The sequence below is a fragment of the Pituophis catenifer genome, unplaced genomic scaffold (genome assembly GCF_029215685.1).
Source record: "Pituophis catenifer annectens isolate HBS135680 unplaced genomic scaffold, rPitCat1.0.hap2 SCAF_1, whole genome shotgun sequence".
Classification (NCBI taxonomy): Eukaryota; Metazoa; Chordata; class Lepidosauria; order Squamata; family Colubridae; genus Pituophis; species Pituophis catenifer.
In genome coordinates, this window is record NW_027256881.1 from 29008132 (window position 1) to 29034879 (window position 26748).

The 26748-nt window shown below is 36.4% G+C and overlaps 1 protein-coding gene across 1 annotated transcript in view; it reads left to right on the forward strand.

The window, feature by feature from the left end:
• USP34 (ubiquitin specific peptidase 34) overlaps positions 1-26748 on the forward strand; it is a 161701-nt gene that overhangs the window by 85773 nt on the left and 49180 nt on the right. The window contains exons 26-42 of the mRNA XM_070932221.1: positions 671-797; positions 890-1037; positions 1313-1413; positions 2886-3095; positions 4791-4916; positions 8362-8484; positions 8589-8672; positions 10734-10820; positions 10963-11163; positions 13380-13462; positions 14385-14425; positions 20312-20436; positions 21003-21155; positions 23068-23172; positions 25207-25262; positions 25362-25482; positions 26508-26691. Of these exons, the coding sequence (XP_070788322.1) occupies positions 671-797; positions 890-1037; positions 1313-1413; positions 2886-3095; positions 4791-4916; positions 8362-8484; positions 8589-8672; positions 10734-10820; positions 10963-11163; positions 13380-13462; positions 14385-14425; positions 20312-20436; positions 21003-21155; positions 23068-23172; positions 25207-25262; positions 25362-25482; positions 26508-26691 (2075 nt within the window). The remainder of the gene's footprint in view (positions 1-670; positions 798-889; positions 1038-1312; positions 1414-2885; positions 3096-4790; positions 4917-8361; positions 8485-8588; positions 8673-10733; positions 10821-10962; positions 11164-13379; positions 13463-14384; positions 14426-20311; positions 20437-21002; positions 21156-23067; positions 23173-25206; positions 25263-25361; positions 25483-26507; positions 26692-26748) is intronic.

The window sequence follows — 26748 nt, forward strand, 5'->3', positions numbered from 1 at the left end:
TTATGAATGTTATTTTTGTGGTTTCAATATTAATGTGTTACATTTTTTTAACTGCTTTTAGTTAGGATTTTCAAAAGAAAATTCTGAAAATTTTGTTACAAATTGAAGTGGATTATTTTCAATCAAGGACTAGGGGGTGGGGCTGGGATAAAAGAGAGAAAGAAACTTGCCTGTGATATAAATTAGGGGTCCCCAGACCTCGGTCCATGGACCAGCACCAGGCCATGGCATGCCAGAAACTGGGCCGTGGAAACAAGCGAAGCCCTATCCATGGGATGCAGGCAGCATGTGAAAAAAGCACCTCACCCCGGTCCGTGTAAAACCTTTCTCTGTGGAATCAGCCCTTGGTGCCCAAAGGGTTGGGGGCCGCTGATATAAATCATTCTAGTTTTGGAATATCCTTTGGTTTCCCATGTAGTGTTGAGTAACCTACTTTTAAAATAAGACTGAAACACTGAGCTCATAAAATTATCTTTATAGTTCTTTAGACTGACAAAGTTCATAAACACAACAAGTCGCAAAATACTAAGAAATTCATAGTCACTTGTCTTTGTATATGAGCTCAGCTTATTAATTTCACCTTGAACAGGTAGATGTGTATATTTCCATATATTTGCTCAGAAGAAATAGTTTGTCATTGTTTTCCCTTTTTATAATACTTTTTCTTCAGGTTTGCATATCATCTGAGGCAATGGCAAATAGAAGGCACTGGCATCAGCAGCCATTTAAAAGCATTGAGTGATAAACAGTCACTACCTCTCAGAATTGTTTGTCAACCAGCTGGACTTCCTGACAAAGTACGTTTTAATTTGCTTTCAACCCATATGTTATTTTCAATCTCTTGTTTTATCTGAGAAATAAATTTAATATATAATGTGTTCTGTTCTAGATGACCATTGAAATGTATCCAAGTGATCAGGTGGCAGATTTAAGAGCTGAGGTTACGCATTGGTATGAAAATTTGCAGAAAGAACAGTTGAATCAGCAAGCACATCTGCAAGAATTTGGTCAAATCAGTAGAAAAGGAGATTTTCCAGGTACATTTTAAATATTTTTCTGATTAAAACTTGACTGATTTGCAATCCAATTTGAATTGGGTGGTACGTTTAATTTTGTCTCTATTTTCAGACCATGTTCATACAAAAAAAAGAGGTTCTAGTGTTTTTCTCAATTTAGGTACATGAATGAGTGAGTGAATGAATAAAATAATAGAAAATCTATTATTTCTATAGTTCTGTAAAATGGTTGTCATATGTTTGGTGGTTAGAATAGAAGGCAAAATACTGAAAATAAATTTGTTTTTCATTTTTAGGGGGTCTCATGGGCCCTGTAAGAATGATTTCTTCTGGACATGAACTAACAACTGACTATGATGAAAAAACTCTTCATGAATTGGGCTTTAAAGATATGCAGGTATTGATAAATATTCAGAGGTGATTATAAAACATTCTGTAGTGATAATAAATTCATTATATTTACTTATTTGTTAGATTTTTATTCTACTTTATTACTTTCTAAGTAACTCAAGGCAAAAAGCATACATAATACTCCTTCCTATTTTTCCCACAACGACAACCCTATGAGGTGAGTTGGACTGACAGAGTGATTGGTCCAAAGTCACCCACCTGGCTTTTGAACCTAAGATGGAACTAGAACTCACAGTCTCCTGGTTTCTGGGCCAGCATCTTAACCATTACAATTGGAACTGGCAAATCAATCACTAAGCAAAGTGATTGCTAAGTAGGAAATCATGTGACCACAACTGTATTTTTCTTTTCCTCATTCTGCTGCCTTTTGGAATGCTCACCCCAGTGACTCTGGGAATAGCAGGCTCAAAACTAATTATTTTCCCACTTTTGGCTTTTGTTTGCTTCCTAACCACTCCCCTGCCCTTTGGAAACCTCACCCTTGCCCTGAGTTAATTGACAAAAGGGGAAATAATATTTGTATTTACAGTAATTGGAGAGAAAGTGATTATAAAAGAATAAGCAGACCCACAATGGGAACACACATGGAAAGCAACATGCTGGTGTTGGCAGCTGCATTCTACACAAACAGCCCAATAATTCACATTTTGGGCTGGCTTACTCTCTCTTAATTGCTCCCTTGCCAATCTTTCCACTATGCAAGGGGAGGAGGAGATGAGTTAAGCATAAGAGACTTTGCCTACTGAAACAGTTTCTCCCCCCCTCCCCCCCGCCCCACAGAATATAATATTGGGGAGGAAGGGATTACAAGAGAGTAAGCATGCACAATGAGAAACACACATTGAAAGCAATGTGCTGGCATTAGTAGCCCTGTCCGCACTACACAAACAGCCTGGTATGTATTCCCCATTGTTTGCCTACTAATTCTCTTGTAATCTCCCTTCTCCAGTTTCTCTGCTCTGCAAGGATAGGAAAGAAAATCAAAGCAACAGGTCAGATATAGGACAACATATACCGATTTTAACTATGATCACGTACATGACTAAGGGACATTGTTAAGATCATAAATTGATCATAAAGTTATTTTTCAATACTGTCATACTTTCAGTCACTGGAAGCAGTAGATAGGTGAAGACTATAACTAAAATACATCCCAGTGGAAAAGCTTTAACTCATTTTAGCAGAAAGCTCTATTAAAGGTGCAGGAAGAGATATCTGTTGATCAGCTGGAAAATGTAAAAGATGGCAAGACAAAGTATTGCCATTGCCAGCAAGAATTTTTATACTTTGCCAGAGGACTGACTTGTACTTTTCCGTCTCCCTGCTACCTGAACAACTTTCTCATGGCCCTAGTCAGTGTGTTGAAGGCATACTATTGGCACCAATATACAGATGCCTTTATAATAATAACTTCCTCACTTTTTAAAAAATAAAATTATCTTCACTTGTTATTTCAAGATGGTCTTTGTGTCCCTGGGTGCTCCAAGGAGAGAGCGAAAAGGGGAAGGAGTTCAGCTTCCAGCATCCTGCTTGCCAGCACCTCAGAAGGACAACATCCCAATGCTCTTACTTCTGCAAGAGCCTCATCTTACCACCCTGTTTGATTTGCTAGAAATGCTTGCTTCCTTTAAGCCTCCACCCGCAGAAGTGGCTATGGAAGATAGTGAGGTAACTTTAATTAAGATTCTTAGCAGTGGTGAAATCCTCTGTAAGTTGCCACCGGTTCGCTGCCCGCAAATGTGTGCCAAATGCGTGATGCACGCTGCATGCCAAACGTGCGCTGTGCGTGCGCATCAAACACATGCTGTGCCCGCATGCATAATGCATACCAAACGCATGCTGCGTGCACATGTACAGTGTGTGTCAAACGCACCCTGTGAGCAGAAAAAGCCATTTGAAGGTAAGTAGAATGACGAGGGGGGGGGAACAGCTGTGCCGCGTGATTTAGATTCGCTAGAAAGCAGGATTTCCTGCTTTCCAGCGAATATAAATCACGCGGCACAGCTGATCATCGGAAATACCGGTTTGGATGAACTGGTAGCTTTTTTTTTTACTACCGGTTCGCCTGGACTGGTAGCATTTCACCCCTGGTTCTTAGGCATAAATTATGTTTTATGCCGGGGTCCTCAACCTGTGGGCCACAGCCCACTACTGGACCATCTATTCGTAATCAGGCTGCATGCTAGTGCACATGCGCACAACTCAAGTCAAAGAAGTGGCGGGCTGCTGCACGTGCATGTGCAGCTCCACTTGCAGTTGAGCTGTGTGTGCAGGCTGGCCCACCACTCATTTGACTCAAGCTGTACGCATGAGCACAACCTGGTTCCCCTCGTCCCCTCTCCTCAGCCAGGCTTCCAAGCCGCAAAGGTTGGGGATCACTGTTTTATGCAGTGTTTAACCATGCAAACACAAACATGGCAGGGGTCCATGATCTGTCAGACAATAGGCATTGGTGTATATTTCAGAAGATAATTGAAAAATGTCCAAATTCCCTGTCATCTCATGGAAAAATACACACTTCTGCAGTCTATTGCAGCATTTAGGCATATATTGCAGAAGTCTATAGTGGACAAGTGTGTGTTTGTGGGGATTAATTTCAGAAGATGATGGGTGCTAGCCAATGGCTGACCAAATACTGTATGTGTATAGGCAACATAATTGTTAACTTTGGCTGTTAAATTTAAGAGATTCATGAAAACTTTCAGTATTGATGAGTAAAATTGGCATTATATTTTTGTGATATGTTTCTTTATCCATCTGAAGTTTAGTTTTCTATTATCCTACATGGAGCTATAGAGTGGTTATAAATAGTGTATAACAACTATAAGGATGATTGTCACTGTTTTGAGGCATGATAACAGTATGTAGATAAGCAAAAAGCTATTACAATCAATTTAATATTTAACTTGAATATAGCGAATGTATGCTTAAACTGTTTTCAATTTCAGCCATGGCACTAGGTTGCCTTGAACTGCTCTCCAGACAGGTTGCATTCACAGCTAGCAAATTCAAACATGATTCAACCTGCACAATGTGCTGTTGTGTGCTTCATGCCTTCTACCTTTGATTGGAAGTTATTGGTGCTCAAGAACAACAGTAATAACTCGATTTTTATTGATACAGATATGCTACTATAGTTAAAATACTATATGGTATTGTAACTTAACTAATGGAAAGAATAAAGAAGATAGGGTCACAAGAAAATTAAGCCTGATAGAAAAAACTGATTCTCTTTTTGAATTCAGTGTGAAAAAATTTATTAGAACAGCTATTACAATCCGTGTGATAAAATTGTTGTTATTGTAATTTATTTAATGTCTGTTTTTTATTATATGCATGATATATTTTTACCTGTGTCTTCAGAGTGCAAAATGTGAAGAACTCCACCTTCATGCAGAAAATCTATCAAGGCGAGTTTGGGAGTTGTTAATGCTATTGCCTACATGTCCTAATATGCTTCAGGCATTTCAAAATATTTCAGATGATCAGGTGAGCAAAAAGTCATCTCTTAAATATTTGCAGTTGTTGATGCATTAAGTTGGAAGAGCTACGTATAATTTAGACTTGGCATCACAGTTTGGGGTTTGGGGATTCAAATATCTGTTACTATTATGTCCTGAGAAGGAGAGAATGTCATATTATTACGACATTCAGAAGGCCTTATGAGTGGCCAGTGTTGGCATCACAGAGACCCTGCCCACTCCCCTTTTTTCATACAGATATCAAGAAGCAAGAGAAAGGAAGTTGCTGGAAAGATTGAGGCAGGTGGGCCAGTAAGAAATGCTATGGTGGGGCTTCCTAAGGCCATTAGAGCACATAATGGGACAACTCGCCGCAGCCAATTTGCCACAACCAACTCACCACGGCCAATCTCAGTTGGAGAACTCACCATGGCCAATTCACCACAGGAGTAGCATGGAATGGGACAATTCACTGCAGCCAACTCACCACTGGACAACTTGCTGCAGGACAATTCAACAATTCAATTTAATTATTTAAAATAGTTTAATTTTTTTAAAATTTATGTCATTCACATTTTATTTTCTCCCTCCTTTGGCATCCTTTCTTCAATTATTCTATTCCACTATGTCTTCGATATTAGTGTAACTCTCATCCCACAGTGAGTTGTCCTGTGGTGGGTTGGCCATGGCGAATTGTCCCGTAGCAAGTTGGCTGTGGCAAGCTGGCCATAGTGAGTTGGCTGTGGTGAGTTGTCATAGACCCAATGAGACCTTTTAGATTAGTATGCCCAGAGGATGGATGCGGTAGATGGGTTTCAGAAGGCTCTTGGGGTCTTTCCTGTGGATAGTTTGACCAAAGCTTTAATTGTTGATTGGAATCAGCAAGTGGCTAAGCTCTGCACTGGAGTTGTCCTGTGTAACCTCCCCTTGTTCACTGATCCTGGACCATACCTTGGTTCTCTATTTTTTATTTATTTGTTTTATTTTATTTTATTTTATTTTATTATTTTATTTTATTTTATTTTATTTTATTTTATTTTATTTTATTTTATTTTATTATTTTATTTTTTTATTTTATTTTATTATTTTATTTTATTTTATTTTATTTTATTATTTTATTTCATTTCATTTCTATACCGCCCTTCTCCTGAAGGACTCAGAGTGGTGTACAGCCTAATTAAAAACACAAAGACAGACAAAATTGAAAAATAATTAAAATTATTAAATAATAGGCCCAATTTATAAAACCCCAAATTTAAAATCCCATTTAAAACCAATTAAAATCTTTACATTGATAGCTCAGCCTGGCGGAACAACATGGTTTTGAGGGCACAGCGAAACACATAGAGATCAGAGATTTTACGAATTTCTGGGGGGCAGATCATTCCAAAGGGCAGGGGCTCCCACAGAGAAGGCCCTCCCCCTGGGTGTCGCCAGCCGACATAATTTGGCCGATGGCACCCTCAAAGGTATCCAGGTATCTCTAAGGAACTCTAGGAGATGAAGCACCAGAAGAGATGCTATTGAAGGAAGACAAAGAGTCTAAATTGAGCTGTGGTGGCACAGTGGTTAGAGTGCAGTACTGCAGGCTACTTCTGCTGCCTGCTAGCTGCCTGCAATTTGGCAGTTTGAATCTCACCAGGCTCAAGGTTGACTCAGCTTTCCATCTTTCCAAGGTCAGTAAAATGAGGAACCAGATTGTTGGGGGCAATATTCCGACTCTGTGAACTGCTTAGAGAGGGCTGTGAAGCAGAATATAAGTCTCAGTGCTATTACTATTGCTAAATGAACATGAGTAAAACCACATATTTCGGTTTAGAGCATATTAATAAGAATAGTGCAAAATGTCATCACAGCTGGCCAGTGGCCCTGTTTAAGGTGACTTGTTGCCTGCTGGGGTGGGAGAGCTACAGGAACATCTTGCTTTCTGGTAGATAAATTCATTCAGATTTGGACTCTTAATGGATAGGTCCTTGGTAGGTGTCTGGGGCAGACTCCCATAGGGTTATTTGGAGTGTTTATGGTTGTAACTAATGTGGAAATCTTCGACTGGACTGTGAGCTCATCCCCCTGGTTATTTGTTTATTAATGTAAGCCACCCAGGGTCAATTATAGGTGAGATGGATGGCAAACAAGTCTAATAAATACATAAGTAAAATAAATAAATAGTTCCAGGTTCCTTTTGGTTGTTCAAGACCACTCTCGTGCATATCTTAAAACAGCTTTTTAAATTATAGCAATTGGTCATGTTTCAGTAAACTACAAAAGTATAAATGAAGGTATATAGCTGATAACATTAAATGATTTTACATATCTGGAATAATTTTGTTGAATGGACAATCCAATTTCATTTTAATAAGCATAAACTAAAATATAGATAGTAAATTGTGGAAACTTCAAAAACTGTCACCTATTCAGCATTTCCCTTTCCCTTTTAATTTAGCTGTAACTTTAGGGGTCTGTAGTGAACCATAGATTAAGGCAGAGTTTTTAACCATAGATTCAATATGAGTCAAATTATATTCAACAGAGTGTATACCATATTTTTTCCAGTCTTGCTGCTCCGACAATCAACGCATGGGTTTTCACTTCTTGCTTTCCTAGAGACTGAGTGTACAAAGTTTTTCCATTGGTCTAGCCACGCCCCCTGCTCCTGCTCTTCAATCTTTTCACTCAGTCTAGTTGAAGAGACTTGAGTTGGATTTCTCTGACATTGTCAGTTTCTCATTTAAGTTTATTTATGTTGGTTTTGTAGATTTCTATCATTATTGGATTATTTGGACTGTGATTACTTGGACTTGGTTATTCAATATGAGTCAAATTATATTCAACAGAGTGTATACCATATTTTTCGCACTATAAGACGGTCTGGACTATAAGATGCACATTAGCTTTAGAGGAGGAAAATAAGGGGAAAGAAATCTGCCTCTGCCTCCCAGCATCCATCCGGTATTCATCCGACTAGCGTTCTTGCAGCAAACAGCCTGCCTCCTCCGTGTCTGCTGCCTCTGCCGGGGAATGCTGGAGCCTTCGCTGCCGAGCAGCTGATTGGTGGTTGGATCAGCCTCCCGGAATACTGCTGATCAGCCGTTCTAGGCACCAGGGATCGCCGCTGCCCAATCGCTGCCACCAATCAGTGATAGGCTGCAGTGATCAATGGCTTACAGGCAGCAGCAGCAATAAGGGGTATTCCAGGAGGCTGATCCAGCCTCCAATTAGCTGCTTGGCAGTGAAGGCTCCAGAGTTCCACGGTGGTGAATGCTATACCCACACCAACACCCCCTGCCGCAATATTCGCTCTATAAGATGCACAGACATTTCCATCCACTTTTGGCAGGGGGGAAGTCGTCTTATAGTGCGAAAAATATGGTAATTAAAACATGAGTGTATATAACTACAAGTATATATTCAAGTTCAGATTATAGTTGATCCTCCCCTACAGACTTTGTCTAATCTTTTTTATTTTTTAAAAGAGCAATGATGGATTCAGCTGGAAAGATCTTTTAAGAATAAAAAGTGCCCATAAACTTTTGTATGCCCTTGAAATAATCGAAGCGCTTGGAAAACCCAATAGAAGAATAAGACGGGAATCTACGGTAGTATAATTTTATTTTTCAAAAGTTTTGTTTCATATAAATTTGTAAGGTTCCTTTTATAACGTATGTTTCATGATCATTTATGTTTTTCTCATTGATTTTAGGGAAGTTATAGTGATCTTTATCCAGATTCTGATGATTCAAGTGAAGATCAAATAGAAAATAGTAAAAACACTTGGAGTTGCAAGGTTTGAAATTATTATATAAAAATGCTATTCTGGTGGTATGTTCACATGTGTCTGTACTTTTACTTTTTGATTTTAATTAGAAAATGTATTGACAAACAATCTTAGGCTGCATTTTTGAATAAATCGTTTCATAAAACAGAAAAAGAATTGTTCTTTGTACAATAATGAACTGCTTATTTTTAATTTAAATTTTAATAAATTTATAATTGCTATAGACCAGCATAAGGAGCATGGGTTACAGTCAGTTAAAAATAGAAAATACATCAAAGTTTTTTAAAATATGAAAAGCTGAAATATATAAAAATCTATTAAAACAAAGTAATTTTTTTTAAAAAAAGTCTTTACAAAACTTAAATGAAGAATAGGAGCATTAAATGGGTGTAGGGAAGCATTTATGAAAGATTATATAAAATTACAAGGATGGCAAATACAGAAATCTTCCTGTGTTGACCTTCAAGGACAGCTGAGGGAAGGGCATGACATCATGCCAGACTAAAGGCCTCTGGTATTTAGGTAGTTCAAGTTTAATTAAGTATGCCATAGGGGAGGTAGAGTACCTGTTGGACTCACTAGCAGTGAACATTGGTGTCCTAGCTAGTTCTGTTTGGTGCTCTGTGTCTGCTACTTGCTGTTTAATGAGTGTTTTGGTCTGATAATATCCTATGCTGAATAGAAGACCTGGAAAGAAATCCAAGCATGAAATTGCCACTGCCTGTTTCCATATGGATTGATAATCATTGCTCATAATTAATGGGGGAAGGTCAAGGAGAGGAAAAGGATAATCTAAGCCAATAGTTGAATATGGTCACCTACACTTTAGCCTCCATTTTGATGAGGCCTTTCTCTAGTTGCACGGTGTCATTAGACACACATTTTGGGACTTGAAGGGCTGATCTTAGAAATTTGGATTGTACAAATTCTAATAATGCAAAATTGGAGAAGGAGCCCAATTGGGCAAAATAAAATTGTGTTATTGGCTTGGCTTTGAATAATTTGAGTGCTACTGGTATATTGTGGCCACCTCTTGTTGAGTTAAGGACTATAAGGATGGCAGCTGAGCTCCTTCATGCATTTTCAGCAACATAGTTTCCATGGACTTTTCTACTGCCAGAAGAATGGCAAACTGCCCCCGGGTATTTGAAACAGGACATTTATAATCTTGTGGCATCTATGCTCCCAAGGGTGGCTCTTGGATCTTTTGTCAAATGCCATGATTTTAGTTTTCTGATAATTGAGTTCACAGTTGAGCAGAATTATGTTAGTGTTCTCACTGTTTTTTTAAGCCAGTGGGTATTCTAGATCTAGAAAGTATTGCTGCAGTATTTTGATAAAATAAAACAGATGTACCTATCCTCCATCAAATTTGGGAGAGTAAAAGTCCATGTTGTGGAGATGACCCACAATACAGTTGATATAGAATAAGAGTGGAGCCAATATGCAGCTTTGCTTGATGCCTTTCTCAATTTCACTGTCATTGATGAGATGGCCTTGAAGGTTACATCTTACGTTGAGTGTTATTCCTTCAGGTACCATACATATTAAATGAAGCAGACTTTGGTAAATTGAGACTGTTCAGTTTTTTTCCACAAATTAGCTCAGGATATGGAATCAAATGTTGCTTTGAAATCTATAAAAAGAGAGAGGTTGTGTTGTGTTGCAGAAAGAGTATTGTTCAATGAGATGATGAACTACTAGGCACTAATCAGTGGTGGATTGGCTTTCCCTAAAACCAGCTTGCTCTTTTGCAAGTGTGTTTGCTTTTTCCATCTATTCCTGGGTATCTTTGCTGATTGTCTTGAGGGAGACTCATTGGTCTATAATTAGTAAGATCATCTTTTTTCTTTTTTTTCTTTTTCTTTTTTTCTTTTGTATATAAAGACAATGATTGCAGGCCCCCAATCCTTGGGGACTCTGCTGTAGCTGTTGATGAAGATAAATAGTAAGGCCAGAGTGCAGGCCAAGAATTATTTAATTATCAGTGAGAGGTTTTTGTACAATAACACATACTTAGTTGCTTACTTACTTATTTTCCTTGCTGACCCTTCTATAATTTGATTACAGTTTGTGGCTTCTGGAGGTCTTCAGCAGCTCTTGGAAATATTTAATTCGGGAATTTTAGAACCTAAAGAACAGGAATCGTGGACAGTTGTAAGTAACAAGTTGTAACTGACTCATCTTAATGAGATATAAAACTTCTCTAATGAATCTGCAGTTTTGTTTTAAAATATTCTGCTATTATCTATGAAAACGTTAAATGAAGTTAAAACTGCTTATTCATTCTTATTTGTAGTGGTTATTAGATTGTCTGGCTTGCTTGCTGAAGTTGATATGCCAGTTTGCTGTGGATCCTTCAGATTTGGATTTAGCTTATCATGATGTTTTTGCCTGGTCTGGAGTAGCAGAGAATCACAGGAAAAGAACTTGGCCAGGAAAATCACGGAAAACTGCAGGAGATCATACAAAAGGCCTTCACATACCCCGTTTAACAGAGGTGAAAAACTTCTCTTTAAAAGCAATAAAAACAAAGACTTGAGGGAAAGTTGGCAGGTGTGACACTGTAAATGTAGGTTTACATAGAAACAATTGGGAAACCCATTTTCAGAGGAAAAAATGTTAGTAAGTATAATGAATGGTTAATTGGAATAATGCAGTCTTACTAAATTACCATATATCTCAAGAAGATTCATTACCATTCCACATATCTTTGATGATTAGAAATTATGGGAATTGAAGTCCTACATATCTGAAAAGCATTAAAATGGGTTAAGGTTAGTAATATATATTCCTGTTTATTTTCTGGATATATATATATATATATATATATATATATATATATATATATATATATACAATTTACTGTACACAGTAAATTAACAAGAAAGAAATTGGGTCTGAGAACAGCATATTTTGTATATAAACCGCTTTGACTGCAATATATTCAACTTCATCCACTGATATTTTAATTTTAGCATATAGGTATATATAGAGTCATACTTCATAAACAATATTGATTCTGGATATTCTTAATGCCAGTTTTCTAAATTGAAATGGAAAATAGAAATCCAAAAGCATAGAGCCTTAAGGAAGCCTTAATCATAGAGCCTTAAGGAATATTTTGAATATATTTAGATAGGTAAGTGATTTCCAAGACATTTTAGAAGATAAACTATACCTACATCCAAAGTGTGAACTTTTTATTTAGTTTAATTATAAATTCCTAGTTGTGATTTTTTTTTATATTTATTTATATTAGTGCTGAAAAAGCTTTAGGCCATTCATTTCAAAGTCCTTATACAAAGTAGAATATGAATATATGGTAAAATGGTATTAATCAGATTCATACACAGCACACAGTAGTATATTGAACTAAATTTACAGTTGTGCAGATAAGTTTACATTCTCCTTGCAGAATTATGGACCATTTTGTAAGTAAATGTGAGTGATTGCACAATTTTTTTAAAAAAATTGAGGTTGATTCAAATTAAAATACTAGGCATCACAGAATAGCACAATCATTAAACCATAGCAATAAAGGAAATTATAAAATGGTCCTGTTTGTAAGTTTCCATATCCTTAGTGTTTAATATTGTGTATTTCCCCCTTTAGCATCAATGTTCACTTGCATCTTTCATGACAGTTATGAATGAGACCTTTAATTTTCATAGGTGATAAAGGTGCCCATTCTCATCAAAAAGCCTGATGTCCTAGATATACTTTGGTTGTATAGAATGAACTGCGTGTTTGTGATCTCTCCAAAGATATTGAGATTAGGGTAAATCAATAAATATTGTTCTGTTACAGCCATTAAAAGGTTGACTTGTCCTTATATAATGAATCATTGTCATATCGGAAAGTGATGCAAATTGATTGTTATATCAACCTCAATATAATAAAGTGTGTCAACTTTATAATATACAGTATTATCAGCCCAACGTTCAAGAGTATGCAGACTTTTGGACCATTTTATTCATTTATTGCTATGGTTTGTTTAATGATTGTGCTATTCTGTGAAGCCCAATATTTAATTTGAAAAAAAAATGTATGTTTTTTTTTTTTTAAGTTTTGTCTGATCACTCATGTTTACTTACAAAATGGTACATCTTACAGATTCTGCAAGGGATATGTAAATTTAAGAACACAACTGTAGTACAGTCTTAAATGAAATTAAAGTCCTTAACAGATTATATGAAATGAAAATCAAGCAGAAGCTTTTTAAATATCCCAGAGATTCTCCAGGAAATCAGGGATTAATTCTACCACTTTAGTTGTTTTCTTAAAGATAACAATTCCCCAAATTTCATAATTGAAATAGCAGCAGTGGAAATAGCTTCCAACTGCAAATCCTATTAAATAACTGAAGCAAACACTTGGCAAGTCCGGGATATGTTCTCAGCTACACAGAAGGAAAAAAAGATACCAGTCTACCACTTGTTTGAAATGATCATATTAGTACATAAATTGTGGAACTGTGATAAATGGGAGAAAAAATTCTAGTTGGCATATTTTATCAAACTGTGTGTGTGTTTCAATATATGGTGTCTTGCTTATCATTAAAGCGCTGGATTTATAAACAACGCAGTTACTTTTTATTCATTATCACACACACACACACACACACACACACACACACACACGTATACATATAGCACATAGTTTTAAGGCAGCAGTTGCATTAACTGTTCTTTTTTGACTTCAATTTTTTTAAAGGTATTTCTTGTACTTGTCCAGGGAACCAGTTTGATTCAGCGACTTATGTGTGTTGCTTATACATATGACAACTTGGCGCCTAGGTACAATAACCTTTTTTTAATATCTTTGGTAAGATTTATAGTATATATATATATACACACACACACATATATATATATTTGCATTAAGCAGCATATTAAATAATCCGTTTTAGTCAGAAATATGTAGTTAAAAGTGCATAAGTAAGTTGTTATATTCCTTCTTGTTAGTAGAGTTTTGATCTTACTAAAAGTGTTCAGAGTATCTCTGATAAGAACAAAACCGTATGTTTTGAATTCAAGATATTTTAAATTTGGATTTTCCTATAAGTCACTTTAATATTTAGTGAAAGCAGGCTTCTGCCAGGTTTTAAGGCAGAAAAAATTGCACAATTGTAGCTGAGGCAATATTCTAATACAAGTCTGGCTTATTTTGTGACCTAAGAAATTTAAGTAATTGAGAGTTTATTAGGTAACCCAAGTGGTCTACTTAATCAACTAGGAGTCAAAGACTTAAGATGATCTCCCCTATCTCTCATTATCATTCAGGCTTATTGCAGCAGATTCTCAGTTCTGCAGTTAGGTAAAACCTATTTTTTTCAGGCTAAAGAAGATAACAAACCAGTAATTGTTAATGCTAGTCAAGAATGTGCTTGATATAGCTATTTTACTTCATAATTGTGATTAAATCACATTAAATCAAATTGTGAGCTAATTAGTTATCTACCTGGACCAGATAGCCATGTATAGTGCTATATCTCTGTTACCATCTAATTACCCTCTTTGTTCTAAGGGGAAATAAATATTATATAGCAGTCTAGTAAAACATTTTAAAAGATTAGTACAAAATTCTGTAGAATATTAAATCAGTTTTTTGAATTTGATAATCTAGTGAGAACTAACTATTCATTTGTTTTTATTATTTGAAGTAACATTTTCTAAATTGTGTACAATGATTTATTTTACTTATTTTATTCCTCTACAGGGTGTTGAAAGCTCAAGCTGATCATAGGTCAAGACATGAAGGTCAGTACATTGCTTAAGACATAAAAAAATTCTTAAGTTATATGGAGTTTTCAATAAATTTTTCTTAAACTGAAATCCAGATATGTTAAATATTAATATAAGAGTATTTAGTCATGTGAAAAAGAAAGTACACCCTCTTTTATTCTACGGTTTTATGTATCGGGACATAGTAAAAATCATCTGGCCCTTAGCAGTTCTTAAAAGTAGGTAAATACAACGTCAGATGAACATCAACACATGACATATTACACCATATCATCATTTATTTTACAAAAAGAAAGCCAAAATGGAGAAGCCATGTGTGAAAAACTAAGTACACCCCTATTGCTTCCATAGGTGTGAAGAGGCTAAGTAGCAGTCAGGTGCTGCTAATCAAGTGCCCTTGATCAATTGATTATCAGCAAGTGTGACTATCTCTATAAAAGGCAAAGTTTTATGGTGTTTAACATACATTCAGGTGTGTGTTAACACAATGCCAAAGAGTAAAGACTTCAGCAATGATCTTAGAGAAGCAATTGTTGCTGCCCATCAGTCTGGGAAGGGTTGTAAGGCCATTTCCAAACAATTTAAAGTCCATCATTCTACAGTGAGGAAGGTTATTCACAAGTGGAAAGCATTTTGGAGAGTTGCCAATCTTCCCAGGAGTGGATGTCCCAGCAAATTCACCCCAAAGTTACACTATGCAATGCTCAGAGAAATTGAAAAAAATCCAAAACTTATGTCTACAGGCCTCAGCACATTAAATGTTCATGATAGTACAAATAGAAAAAGACTGAACAAGTATGGTTTGTTTGGAAGAATGCCAGGAAAAAGCCTCTTTTCTCCAAAAAGAACATGGCAGCATGGCTTCAGTTTGTAAAATTGCATCTGAACAAATCACAAGACTTCTGGAATACAGTCCTTTGGATAGACACGACCGAAGTGGAGATGTTTGGCTTTAATGCCAGTACCACGTTTGGCGAAAATGAAACACAGCATATCAACACAAAGATATACCAACTATCAAACATGGTGATGGAGGGGTAATTATTTGGGCTTGTTTTGTAGACACAGGACCTGGGTGCTTTGCATTCATTGAGTTGACCATGAACTCCCCTGTATACTAAAGTATTCTAGAATCAAATGTGTGGCCACCTGTCCCAACAGCTAAAGCTTGATCGACATTGGGTCATGCAACAGGACAATAATCCCAAACACACCAGCAAATCTACCACAGAATGGCTGAAAAAGAAAAGAATCAAGGTGTTGCAATGGCCGAGACCTCAACCTGATTGAAATTCTGTGGTGGGATCTCAAGAGAGCTGCGCATAAATAAATTCCCACAAACCTCAATGAATTCAAGCAATGTTGTGAAGAAAATTGGGCCAAAATTCCTCCACAACAATGTGAGAGAATAATAAAGTCATACAGAAAATGATTTACCTCAAGTTATTTCTGCTAAAAGTAGTTCTATTGAATCATAAGGTGTACTTAGTTTTTCCACACATGGCTTCTCCATTTTGGCTTTCTTTTTGTAAAATAAATGATGACATGATGTAATATACCATGTGTTCTTCATATGAGGTTGCATTTACCTACATACAATATGGGCCTGATATATAAAACTATAGAATTCAAAGAGGATGTGCACACACACACACACACACACACCGCCCACATGACTATATATGTAGTTCAGGGTTGAATAGTAGGGTCCTTGGTGCTCTAGTTGTTTTCTCAGAGATGTTTTATTATTGAACTAAGTAATAGAAGGGAATGGTGTTGGCTCTCTGTTTATATATGAGTATAACTTCCTTTTAGTAATGATCATGCTGTCTAACTGGGTAAGGAAATGACTACAAGAAAACAACCAAGTTCAGAGCAGCAAGGACCCCCTATATTAGATATTCCTCATCCTCAGCTGATAGACAAAACTGCATTATTAAGTTGTAGTCCAAAACATCTAAAAAGGCCCATATTGAAGGTAGCTAATAGCTAATTATGTCTCATGGCATATTAATATGCTTCAAATTAGCTTTAGCTTATAAGCTTAAAGCTTATTTACTGGAAATTTCATTGAAGAAAGGCCTCTGTCCATTATTTTTTAACTGCAGATAGATTTATATTATAATTGAAAAATTAACAGATTAACTTTCTGTTCCTACAATATTCAATTCCTTATTTATTTATTTTTTAAATTTGATTTATATGCCGCCCTTCTCCAGAGACTCAGGGCGGCTTACAATGCGTTAAGCAATAGCCTTCATACTTTTGTATATTTATACAAAGTCAGCTTATTGCCCCCACAAACTGGGTCCTCATTTTACCTACCTTAGAAAGGATGGAAGGCTGAGTCAGGTGAGATTCGAGCCTGGTGAGATTCAAACTTACAGTAATTGCAGACAGCTGGTGTTAATCACAATGCTTTTAGTCTGCTGAGCCACCAGGCCCTTTTTTTTTTTTTTAACAAAAAGCTGTTGCTTTTTGTTAGCAAAAAGCAACAACACAATTAATTACAGCATTTTAAAAGTGTAATTTTAGAAGTTATGGAAGATGTTTCAGAATTTTTAAAATTTATTTCTGTCTCAGCATTTCTGAAGACAGTTCTGCTATTTTCTAAACAATATTAATTTAGCTAGGATTTAATAGATAGACCTTTAAATATCATTAAAAAAACTTCAGGATGAGGATTATTACCATTTGATTTAGAAGGGTGTTTATACAAATGACTTTCCATTTTGCCTTTTTCTGTAACAGGAATTTCTTCCAACTTCTGTTCCTTTGTTTGAGAAGCATGATAGCCTGTATAGTATTTTTATATATTATTAATTAATACATTAATATGTAGCAAAGCAATTCCTTCTTCTCTTGTAGGTTACATGTCATGGTAATAATGGTTTACCTGATAGTTCATATGACCTTGACATTTCAACTATGTACTTTAAATATCTTTAGAGGAGAAAAGTCATTCAGGCTAGGTAGAGACACCTTCCCTAATTTTGTGAAGGCTGGTATTGTAAAACAGAAATAATTAAAAATCTTTTTTGTTTACATCAGCTTAATATGCCGATTAAGTGTGCATGTATTTGAGGAACTTATTTTCAAATTTCTAACATAAATGCAGACAGCAAAGTTAAGGTAATGCCATTAATGTCATTTAGCTTAGTTTTATCTTAAATGGATTTTAGTCAAGTTTTAGTGAGGAAAATATCTTTATTCACCTTTTATATAACGTATTGTGTTTCCCCAAAAATAAGACCCTGTCTTATATTTTTTTTGAACCCTGAAATAAGCGCTTGGCCTTATTGCCATGCGCTCAAAAGCCTGATTGGTCTTATTATCAGGGGATGTCTTATTTTGGGGGAAACAGGGTACACATAACTAGTAAATAGTAGCAATACAACTTCATATTTTTCTTGTTATTAATCAATTGATATCTCATGTAGAATCAAGCTCTTGAGATTTGGCCAAATGTTGAAAAGAAAAAAACATACCAACACTTGATTTTCTCACAGTTGTTCTCATGTTTAGCAACTGAAAAACACCCACACTTAAAAAAAAAAAACCAGTGAAGGAATATTTAGGATAGATATACAAGCAGTAATTTAGGTCAAACAGTAGATGTTTGACTGCGGTGACAATTAGTTCCAGCAATCATCATCAGTTGCAGTAGACTGTGAGATTTGTCTCAAACCTCTGGTGGAGTACATTATTTCTTCCTAATGCAGATTCTGGCCTGTGAAAATAAATTGTTTTTCCACCACAAATAGTTTCTGGCAAGCACTTGGAGAATTTCCCAACACGTGGTGGATGAATCCATTGAGAGACTGGTTCACTGTTGGAATTGTAAAATTATTTGATGAAATAATTTTATATTTCATAATGGCCCATTTCATAATGGCCCTTGATGAAATTACCTCTAAGGTAGTCTCCCTCTTTTGGCCAATCTCAGATGACTCCTTGGTTTACCAATAGCTGTCAGGTATGCCTCCTTTCAGTACTCAAGAAAGAAAAACTCCGACTCCATTTTCATAGAGAAAGGTACTTTTACTGAGCATGAACTGAATGCAGCCAAAGAAAAGCAAGGTCTGAGGCAATAGGCACAAAAATCACATATAGAAAGCATCCTTAAAACCCTCCCCAATCAAGTCCAGTCAGGATGATCCAATCCACATCCCCCCAAGGTATCATGTGGGGTGCAGCTTCAGATGGCTCCATCCTTCTGGTATGCCAGGACAGTTGACCTTGACTGGTTATCAGCACGCCTCCCAGCTGCAGAGAAACACTGAGGAAAACTTTCTCCAGTTTACTCCACCAGCTCACTTCCCCCCTCCCAACTATCCAGACAGCTCCCCCCTCCCCCCCCCGTTTCAATGGCAGCCGTAGCAAACAAGCAATATAAAAGCGGAGGCTGAAAATAGTTCTCAGTAGATGAAATGACAGAAGCAATGGCTACAGTGCCAGTGGAGTTCAAATCTACATTCAAACTTATTCCATGTGATAAGAGAGGTGAAAGACTTCTTCGATTGCATTAACAAGTTGACATTGAATAGTCAGTTGCTTTTTAGAAAGGCCTCAAGGTTGCTGTCATAAATTCACATATTCCACTAACAAAATTCCCAGATTCATTCAAATCTTGTCGTCATGTGGACAGAGTACAGGATAATGACTTGGGGCATGGTCTTTTTTAGTTAATGGGATTTCTTTTGATCCATGACTTCAAATGAAGTGAATCAGGTGATATCTGTTTTCTTCCTCCTGTAGCTGAATCCTTGCCCCTCTTAGTTCTTTCAGGTAGTTAGGTGGGAGGTAATTTTCTGGACCAGGAAGACTGTTAACACTTTGGTGTGAGAAGAGATATTACTGGCAGCTTGGAAATAAAGGGAGGGTATGTTAATTGGCTCTTTCTATATCAAGAGTATTGAATAATTATGACCTAGTCTCCAGCTTTCCTTTTTTGGGAAAGATTATTGAGACAGTAGTTGGGAATAAACTACAAAGCATCTTAAAGGAAATGCTTTCTGCTCAGAGTTCCCAGCGTTGCAGCGCTCTCACAGTCTCTTAATCAAAATTCAGCTAGCAGCATTCCCACTCTTACAACTGCAGGAGCATTGCAACTTCTTCCCACTGCAGTCTGGGAAACTTTGGCCAGCTAGGCCCACCAGTGCAGTACTCTCAAGAAGCCCAGGTCTTCTCCATGCTCCACCATGCCTGGAAGGCCTCAGTTTGCTAGGATCATTGGCATGCAGATTTCTTCCCTGCATTGCCACTCCTCAGAGACCTGGGCCTTCCTCCTGTCCAATCATGGCCAGAATGTTCAGCCAGGCCTCAATCAAGATAGGCCCACTTGCACATGGGTCTTTTCCCTGCCCTACCACTCCTTCTCCCTGCCCCTCTATGTCTATGTCTATTTACTTTTCCCTTTCTCTGCAGCTGCTAACAGGTATGCCCAGCAAGGTGCAACTAAAAAGCTAGCAAAAGCAATCTGATTTCTGTTTATAGTGGATCTAGTCATCTCAAGTCTTCCAGGCCTGGTGGAAAAGAAAGAAGACCCAGGCAATGGTAGGCCTATCCAGCTGAGGATTCCTGATCCGGTTTCATGTGTCAGTGAGTCCTGGGCCTTCCAAGCCTCTACCCATTCCCCACCCCAGAGGTATTCTGGTGCAGTCACTTAACATCTGCAATGGGGAGAGCTAGAATTGCTGTCATAGAGTGATACAGTCATGTGAACATCTTGTTTAACAACAACATACAACCAAAATTCTGGGTTTAATTGTGCTCAAAGACTACTAACTGTATTTTTCAGCCAAAGCGATTTCTCATTCAAACATAATTTATCTTAATTTGAAAAAAACACAAAATGGCATATATGTAATGTATAATTAATGTTTTTGATTCTTCTTTTAGTTACTCACTATTCAATGTGGTTGCTAGTGAGTTGGGCTCACTGTTGCTCTTTAGTAAAATCCAACCTAGCAGATAGTGATAATTTACATGATTGGCTGAAGAAACTTACTCTTCTAATTCCAGAGGTAAGCTTCGAAAACAATTTCTAGTTTAGTATAAGAGTAAAGTCAAAAGTAGGTTAAATATATCTGTTGAAAGAGACATTTTAGAAGTGAAGAAAAAGACTTTTTGTTACTTTAGGATGGATTTATTAGTAGTTTAAATATTGTATTTAGTTTCCCTAATTCAAAGTTTTTTTTTTTTAAATGAATGGTTCAGTCGTCTTCATATTTATTCAAAAGTAACTCCTACTGGATCCATCAACCCAATCTTCTAGATAGCATGCATAAGATTTCAACCAAAGTCCTCTCGATCTATCTATCATAGAAAATAGCTGTCTCCTTCAATATTTAAAATATCATTTGTAATTTCCCACTATTAATTCTTTGGTGGGGGTTTTTTTAGTTTCTAAAGTGTTCTAGCATCTTGTTTATAGTAAATGAAAATTATTGGTACAAATGCTTAGTTCAAAATATTGATAGCAAATAGGCATATTGAAAATAGTTTATAAATCTAACAATAAAGAAAATAAGAAAAATTGTTTTTATTTGACTTGTTTCCATTTAATTGTAATTCTTTATTTCAATTTCAGACTGCAGTTCGCCATGAATCTTGTAATGGTCTCTATAAATTATCACTGTCAGGGTTGGATGGAGGGGACTCCATAAATAGGTCTTTCCTGCTGCTAGCTGCCTCAACACTGCTTAAATTTCTTCCTGATGCCCAGGCTCTGAAACCTATTAAGGTAAAATAAAAAAGGTTACCTATTTCATTTATGTGAAATTATGTTGCATAGTAAATGATCAAAAAACAAGTTCCTCCCGGTGAAATTGTCATATATTTATAATTCTTACATCTACAGAACAACTTATATTAGGAGGATAGGCAAACAATTTATAGTTAACGAGTACAAGGTTTTATTTGTCTGCTTCTCCAATTCCCAGTGTTTTATGCATCTATATTACATCAACAATTGGTGATTTCCCCTCCCCCCCTTTTTTCAAAGTATTTGTTAAATAATTAGTATAAACATCTGCCACCGATACAATATCAGGGTGACTGTGCTTTGCCTTTCCTATGTGCTAGAACACCTGTCTCAGTCATTATACCAGTAAGGCACATACTGGGTAGAGGTGGGATAGGGACAAAATTAACTCTTGCTGACATAGGGCATATGATGCTTCTTTTGCAAAAAAAGATAAAAAATCTATAAAAAATGGAATAAAAGAGGAAGAATTTCCCACAAAATCCATCAGTTACTCTTTCATAATTGTTTTAAGTTTAACTGCAATTAATTTCCATTTCACAAGTTTATGTAAATAAAAGTAAACAAATAAAATATTATTTATTTATTTATTTATTTATTTATTTATTTATTTATTTATTTATTTAATCAATCTAATTTTTATACCACCCTTCTCCCGAAGAACTCAGGGCGGTGCACAGCCAAAGATAAAACAAGTACCCATATAAAATTTAAAAACAATTAAAAAAAACATTAAATAATTTGGCCCCGACATCATTAAAACAAAAACAACCCATTAAAATTAATGTTTAGGCCAACCCACCTTGTTGGAACAATAACGTCTTGAGGGAACGGCGAAAGGTGCACAAGTCAGGGATCATCCGTATCTCCGGGGGCAATTCATTCCAGACGGCGAGTGCCCCCCACAGAGAAGGCTCTTCCCCTGGGTTTTGCCAGTCGACATTGTTTGACCGACGGTACCCTGAGGAGTCCCTCTCTGTGGGAACCCACTGGCCGGTGGGAGGCTATCGATAGCAGAAGGCGATCTCGTAAGTACCCAGGTCCTAAGCCATGGAGCGCTAAAGATGGTAACCAACACCTTGAATCGCACCCAGAAGACCACCGGGAGCCAGTGCATCTCGCGCAGGAGTGGTGTCACATGGGAGCGCCGTGTCGCTCCCATAATCACCCACGCGGCTGCATTCTGGACCAGTTGGAGCCTCCGGGTGCTCTTCAAGGGGAGCCCAATGTAGAGAGCGTTACAGTAGTCCAGACGGGAAGTGACGAGGGCATGAGTGACCGTGCACAAGGAGTCCTGATCCAGAAAGGGACGCAACTGGTGAATCAGGCGAACCTGATAAAAAGCCCCCCTGGCCATATTAAACAGAGGTGTTATAAGGAGAATGAATTTCTAAATAATAAAGCCCAGTTGAGAGTTTTGATGACAGAAAAAGAAATTAGTTTTTCAGAAAAATGAAATCGATGGAGAAAGAACTTTTTGGAAGTAAAACTGCATACAGTATTCATTTTCTTTGCTTTCATGTTCACTTCCATACTGTTGAGATGTTAATCAAAAGAATGTGAGCATCTACAAAATGTATATGTGAAAAGAACCTCTTAGGCAATATGTTCTTACTTATTGTTTTAGTTACCTCCCCTGGAAAAATTGGAAGTTGCAAACTGTCTTTGGTTATAAAATAAAGTGTGTGCATTAGTATGAATTACATAAATACTAATGCTTATTTTATATAATTTTTAAAAACCTAGAACAAAGTAGCCAATAATCATCTTCATCTTATTTTTTTCTTTATAATGTGTTAGGATTATTTTTTTTTAATTAGCAAGTTTCTTGACCAAAGTTGGAGAGGAAAAAAAAGTTTAACCTTTTTTCTCCCCCCCACCCTTCCTCCAGATTGAGGATTATGAAGAAGAACCCATTTTACAGCCTGGCTGTAAAGAATATTTCTGGTTGCTGTGCAAACTAATAGATAATATACATGTAAAAGATGCTAGTCAGGTAAGCATAACTGATTTCATGTTAAAAGTTTGTGTTATATTTATGTTTATGCTTGCTCCTTCCCAGGTTGCCCTGATAGCCCGGTCTCACTGGAAAAACACTTATGTTAAAGGCTTATTTTCTCATTTTTAAGTCTGTATTAGAGACTATCCAATCTCACCTTGCCAAACTGGCACAAGCCCAGCAAAACTGGACTTCTGTAACTTGTAAAGATGGTTGTCAAAACAGATTTACAACAGATGATACATTGCCTTATTCTATAATGCTATTATATTAACCATTTACCACTCAGCAAACCACCAAATCTAAGAGAGTACTTTTTAGGAATATTTAAAACATTTCAATATCAAAATATTCCAACCTCAAAAACAGTGTAATTTTGAACATGCTGAGTTTGCATTGAGAAGAAACAAAACTTTGTTTTTCTCCCTACTTTAGAACAAAAAATGATTGTAGCTTTGTTTTGAATTTTCTGATTGTTCCAGGCAAATTTCAGGAAGAGTTCATATGTTGCATATGTGTTGTGTGGCATTTTACTTTGCAGGAAGGTAATATAAAGATATGTAGGTTGAGTGTCCTTGTGTTTATATACACAATAGCACTTCGCAGAAAAGTATTGATGCCTTTGCCATTGTAAAAGTGTAGACTGTGCAGTATTGGTTGATTTGCTTTGTTGACTTTTGGGGTATGTATTCATTTTATACAAACTCAAATGCCTTGTAACATCCTCAGCATTTTTTAAAATTTTGCGACCAGAATAATTTGTATGTACAATCAAACCATCAGCAAATACCTACTGTATTTAATTGTTTTTGCTGGGTTTTGGCCTGGCATACAGGGTGAGGAAAACTGGATGTGAAATCTGTGGTTTGTCCTTGTTAAGAGGAGGGAGAGAGTTTATAAATAAAATGATGAATTACTACTTTTTTTTAAAGTGAATCCATTACAAAACTTCATAATAATAGAAGAAAATATAATTTGTCGTTATCTGCCTGGTTCATTTATTTTCATACTGGAAGAAATGCTAAATGGAAAAATGTTATTGACTGTTTTATCCTGTTAATTGAGTAGAAGGAGCAAAAGTGATAAAGCATGCTTCCTTCCCTTTCCTTTTTCTCCCCTTTCTTTTTCTCTTGCGCTCCAACTGGTTTCCCTCCCTCTTCTCCCACTTTTTTCTGCTCTTTTCTCCCACTTTCAAACTCACTCTTCCTCTCCCTTTTACATATGCCCACATGCACAAACTCTTCCCATTTGTGTGCAGATTCCTAGAGGAGCAAGGCAGCACCAAGAAGATTCCTAGAGGAGATAGGCTTTCGCTTGGGATCCTGTGGATTAAAATTATGAAGCAGATTCCAAGAGAAGATCTGCTTTCTCTAGGAATCTGCTTAATGGATTTAACTGTCAGGAAGCCAAGCACTGTCTGAGAGAACCTTTGCAAACTTGTTCCAGCATGGTGGAAGCTTTGCATTTTTGGATTTTGACAGGCACCAGAGGAGAGAAGCAGTGGCAATGTAATGTAATAAACACAGGTTATGTCATAGGTATGGGAGAGGCTGTAGGAGGCCCAGCACAGGCTGTGTGCGAGTGTCTCTGGCACTGAAAGCTTGGCTCTTGCTTTGATTTCAGCAGGGATTATTTTCAGCTCCTGAACGGAGCTTCCTAAGGTCTCTCTTATCTACCTCAGACACCCCATATTCTACCTGGGATTCCATCAACTTAATGACCAAAAGGATCACATAACAATTGCAACCAGGAGTGTCGGGATTGCAGTCATTGAGCAAAACAATCACATGGGTGTTTTGCTTAACAACTGTTTCGCTCAACAACCAAGATACTGGTCATGTTGACTACCTGTAAAGGCATATAATTCATAGAACATTTTATCATAAAATCAAAGGTTTAGGTAATACCAGTCAGATTGTATTCATGTACAGTATATTGCTTATTAAAATATATTCTAAACTTTTCTCAATACAATAAATCTTTTAATAATTGCTTTGCATTTACAATTTCATTTTGTTTCTTTTAACTTAGACAACTTTACTTGATTTAGATGCCTTAGCAAGACATTTGGCTGATTGTATTAGAAGGTAAGCTTTAATCTTGTTAATTTCTTTAGAATAATTGGTTTAAAATGATTTCCATCAAAATATCATTTAATAACAGAAAAATCTCTTTGTCTTTTACAGCAGAGAAATTCTTGATCATCAAGATGGTAATACTGAAGATGATGGTCTTACAGGTCTCCTACGTTTAGCAACAAGTGTTATCAAACATAAACCACCTTTTAAATTTTCCCGAGAGGGGCAGGTAAGATCTAAAGAACTAAACCAGGATTGTAGTAATTGATCTTGTATATACTTATTATTACATTGCCCCTTAAGTATGAATACTGTTGTAAGATATATGTGAATGTTTTCTTACTACTTCTTTTTTAATATTTCTACTCAAAATTGCAGTTTGAAAGATCACATAAACTTTGTATTAGGAGAAAAATACTTGACTGTGAAGCAAAGGCAGCAGTTTCCATGATAAGCATAGTTTGAGCCTCAGGTACATATAGTTAATTTTGAAAATCATAATTAATCAGTGATTATGACACTGATTCCACTCAGAGCAGCATTAATTTCTCAAGATCCTTGTATTGTCAGTGTATATAATTCATAGTGGCAAATGAATGTGAGAAATATGCAATAATTTGATTTTATGAATTATTCAGAGGTTGTAAATGATCAAAATTTAGGGAGGCAAAGATTTTGGAAATGAAAGATTTATGAAGATATTCTATCATTTGTTTGCAGCTGCAGAAGCTTAGGGCTCCTCCTTCCTATGACCATGCCCAAATTTTTTCTTATTTCAGAATTTTTTTTTTAATGTACATTTCAGGACTTTAATTGGATTAATAGATTAGGTTGTTGTGATTAGTCTTCTTTCTTTCCATCTTTATAAAATGAATTAAGGCATTTCTATTTAGTCAAATGTTTTTAGTTAATATATAATTATTGTAGCACTAATTGAATAGTTTAATTAGATTTTAATTGTTATGTAGTATATATTTGTTTCTGTGTCAGTTCACTATCTTGAATTGTTAAATATGGATACAAATTTAAATAACAAATAGCAGTTTCTATGAGTTTTCACAACCTTCTTTCTTTTCCCTCTTGTCTTTTAGAGGCAGACTTCAATTGTTTACACTGCATGAAGCGATAGCTTAGTTAAGGGCGGGGGGGAGAGAAAATAAGTGCCCACAGTGAATCTTCAGATTGCAATATTAAGTTCTATGTAGAATATTCCAGCAAGTAAATGTTGACTTTTATATTTCCCTTATTTTATAGGAATTCTTGAGAGATATCTTTAACCTTCTGTTCTTATTGCCAAGTCTAAAAGATCGACAACAGCCAAAATGCAAGTCACATTCTTCAAGGGCTGCTGCTTATGACTTATTGGTAGAAATGGTAAAAGGTTCTGTTGAAAACTACAGGCTCCTCCATAACTGGGTTATGGCACAACATATGCAGTGTAAGAATATTTTTTCAAATTTTTCAATATTCTGTGAGTAAGCAGATAATTTCAATT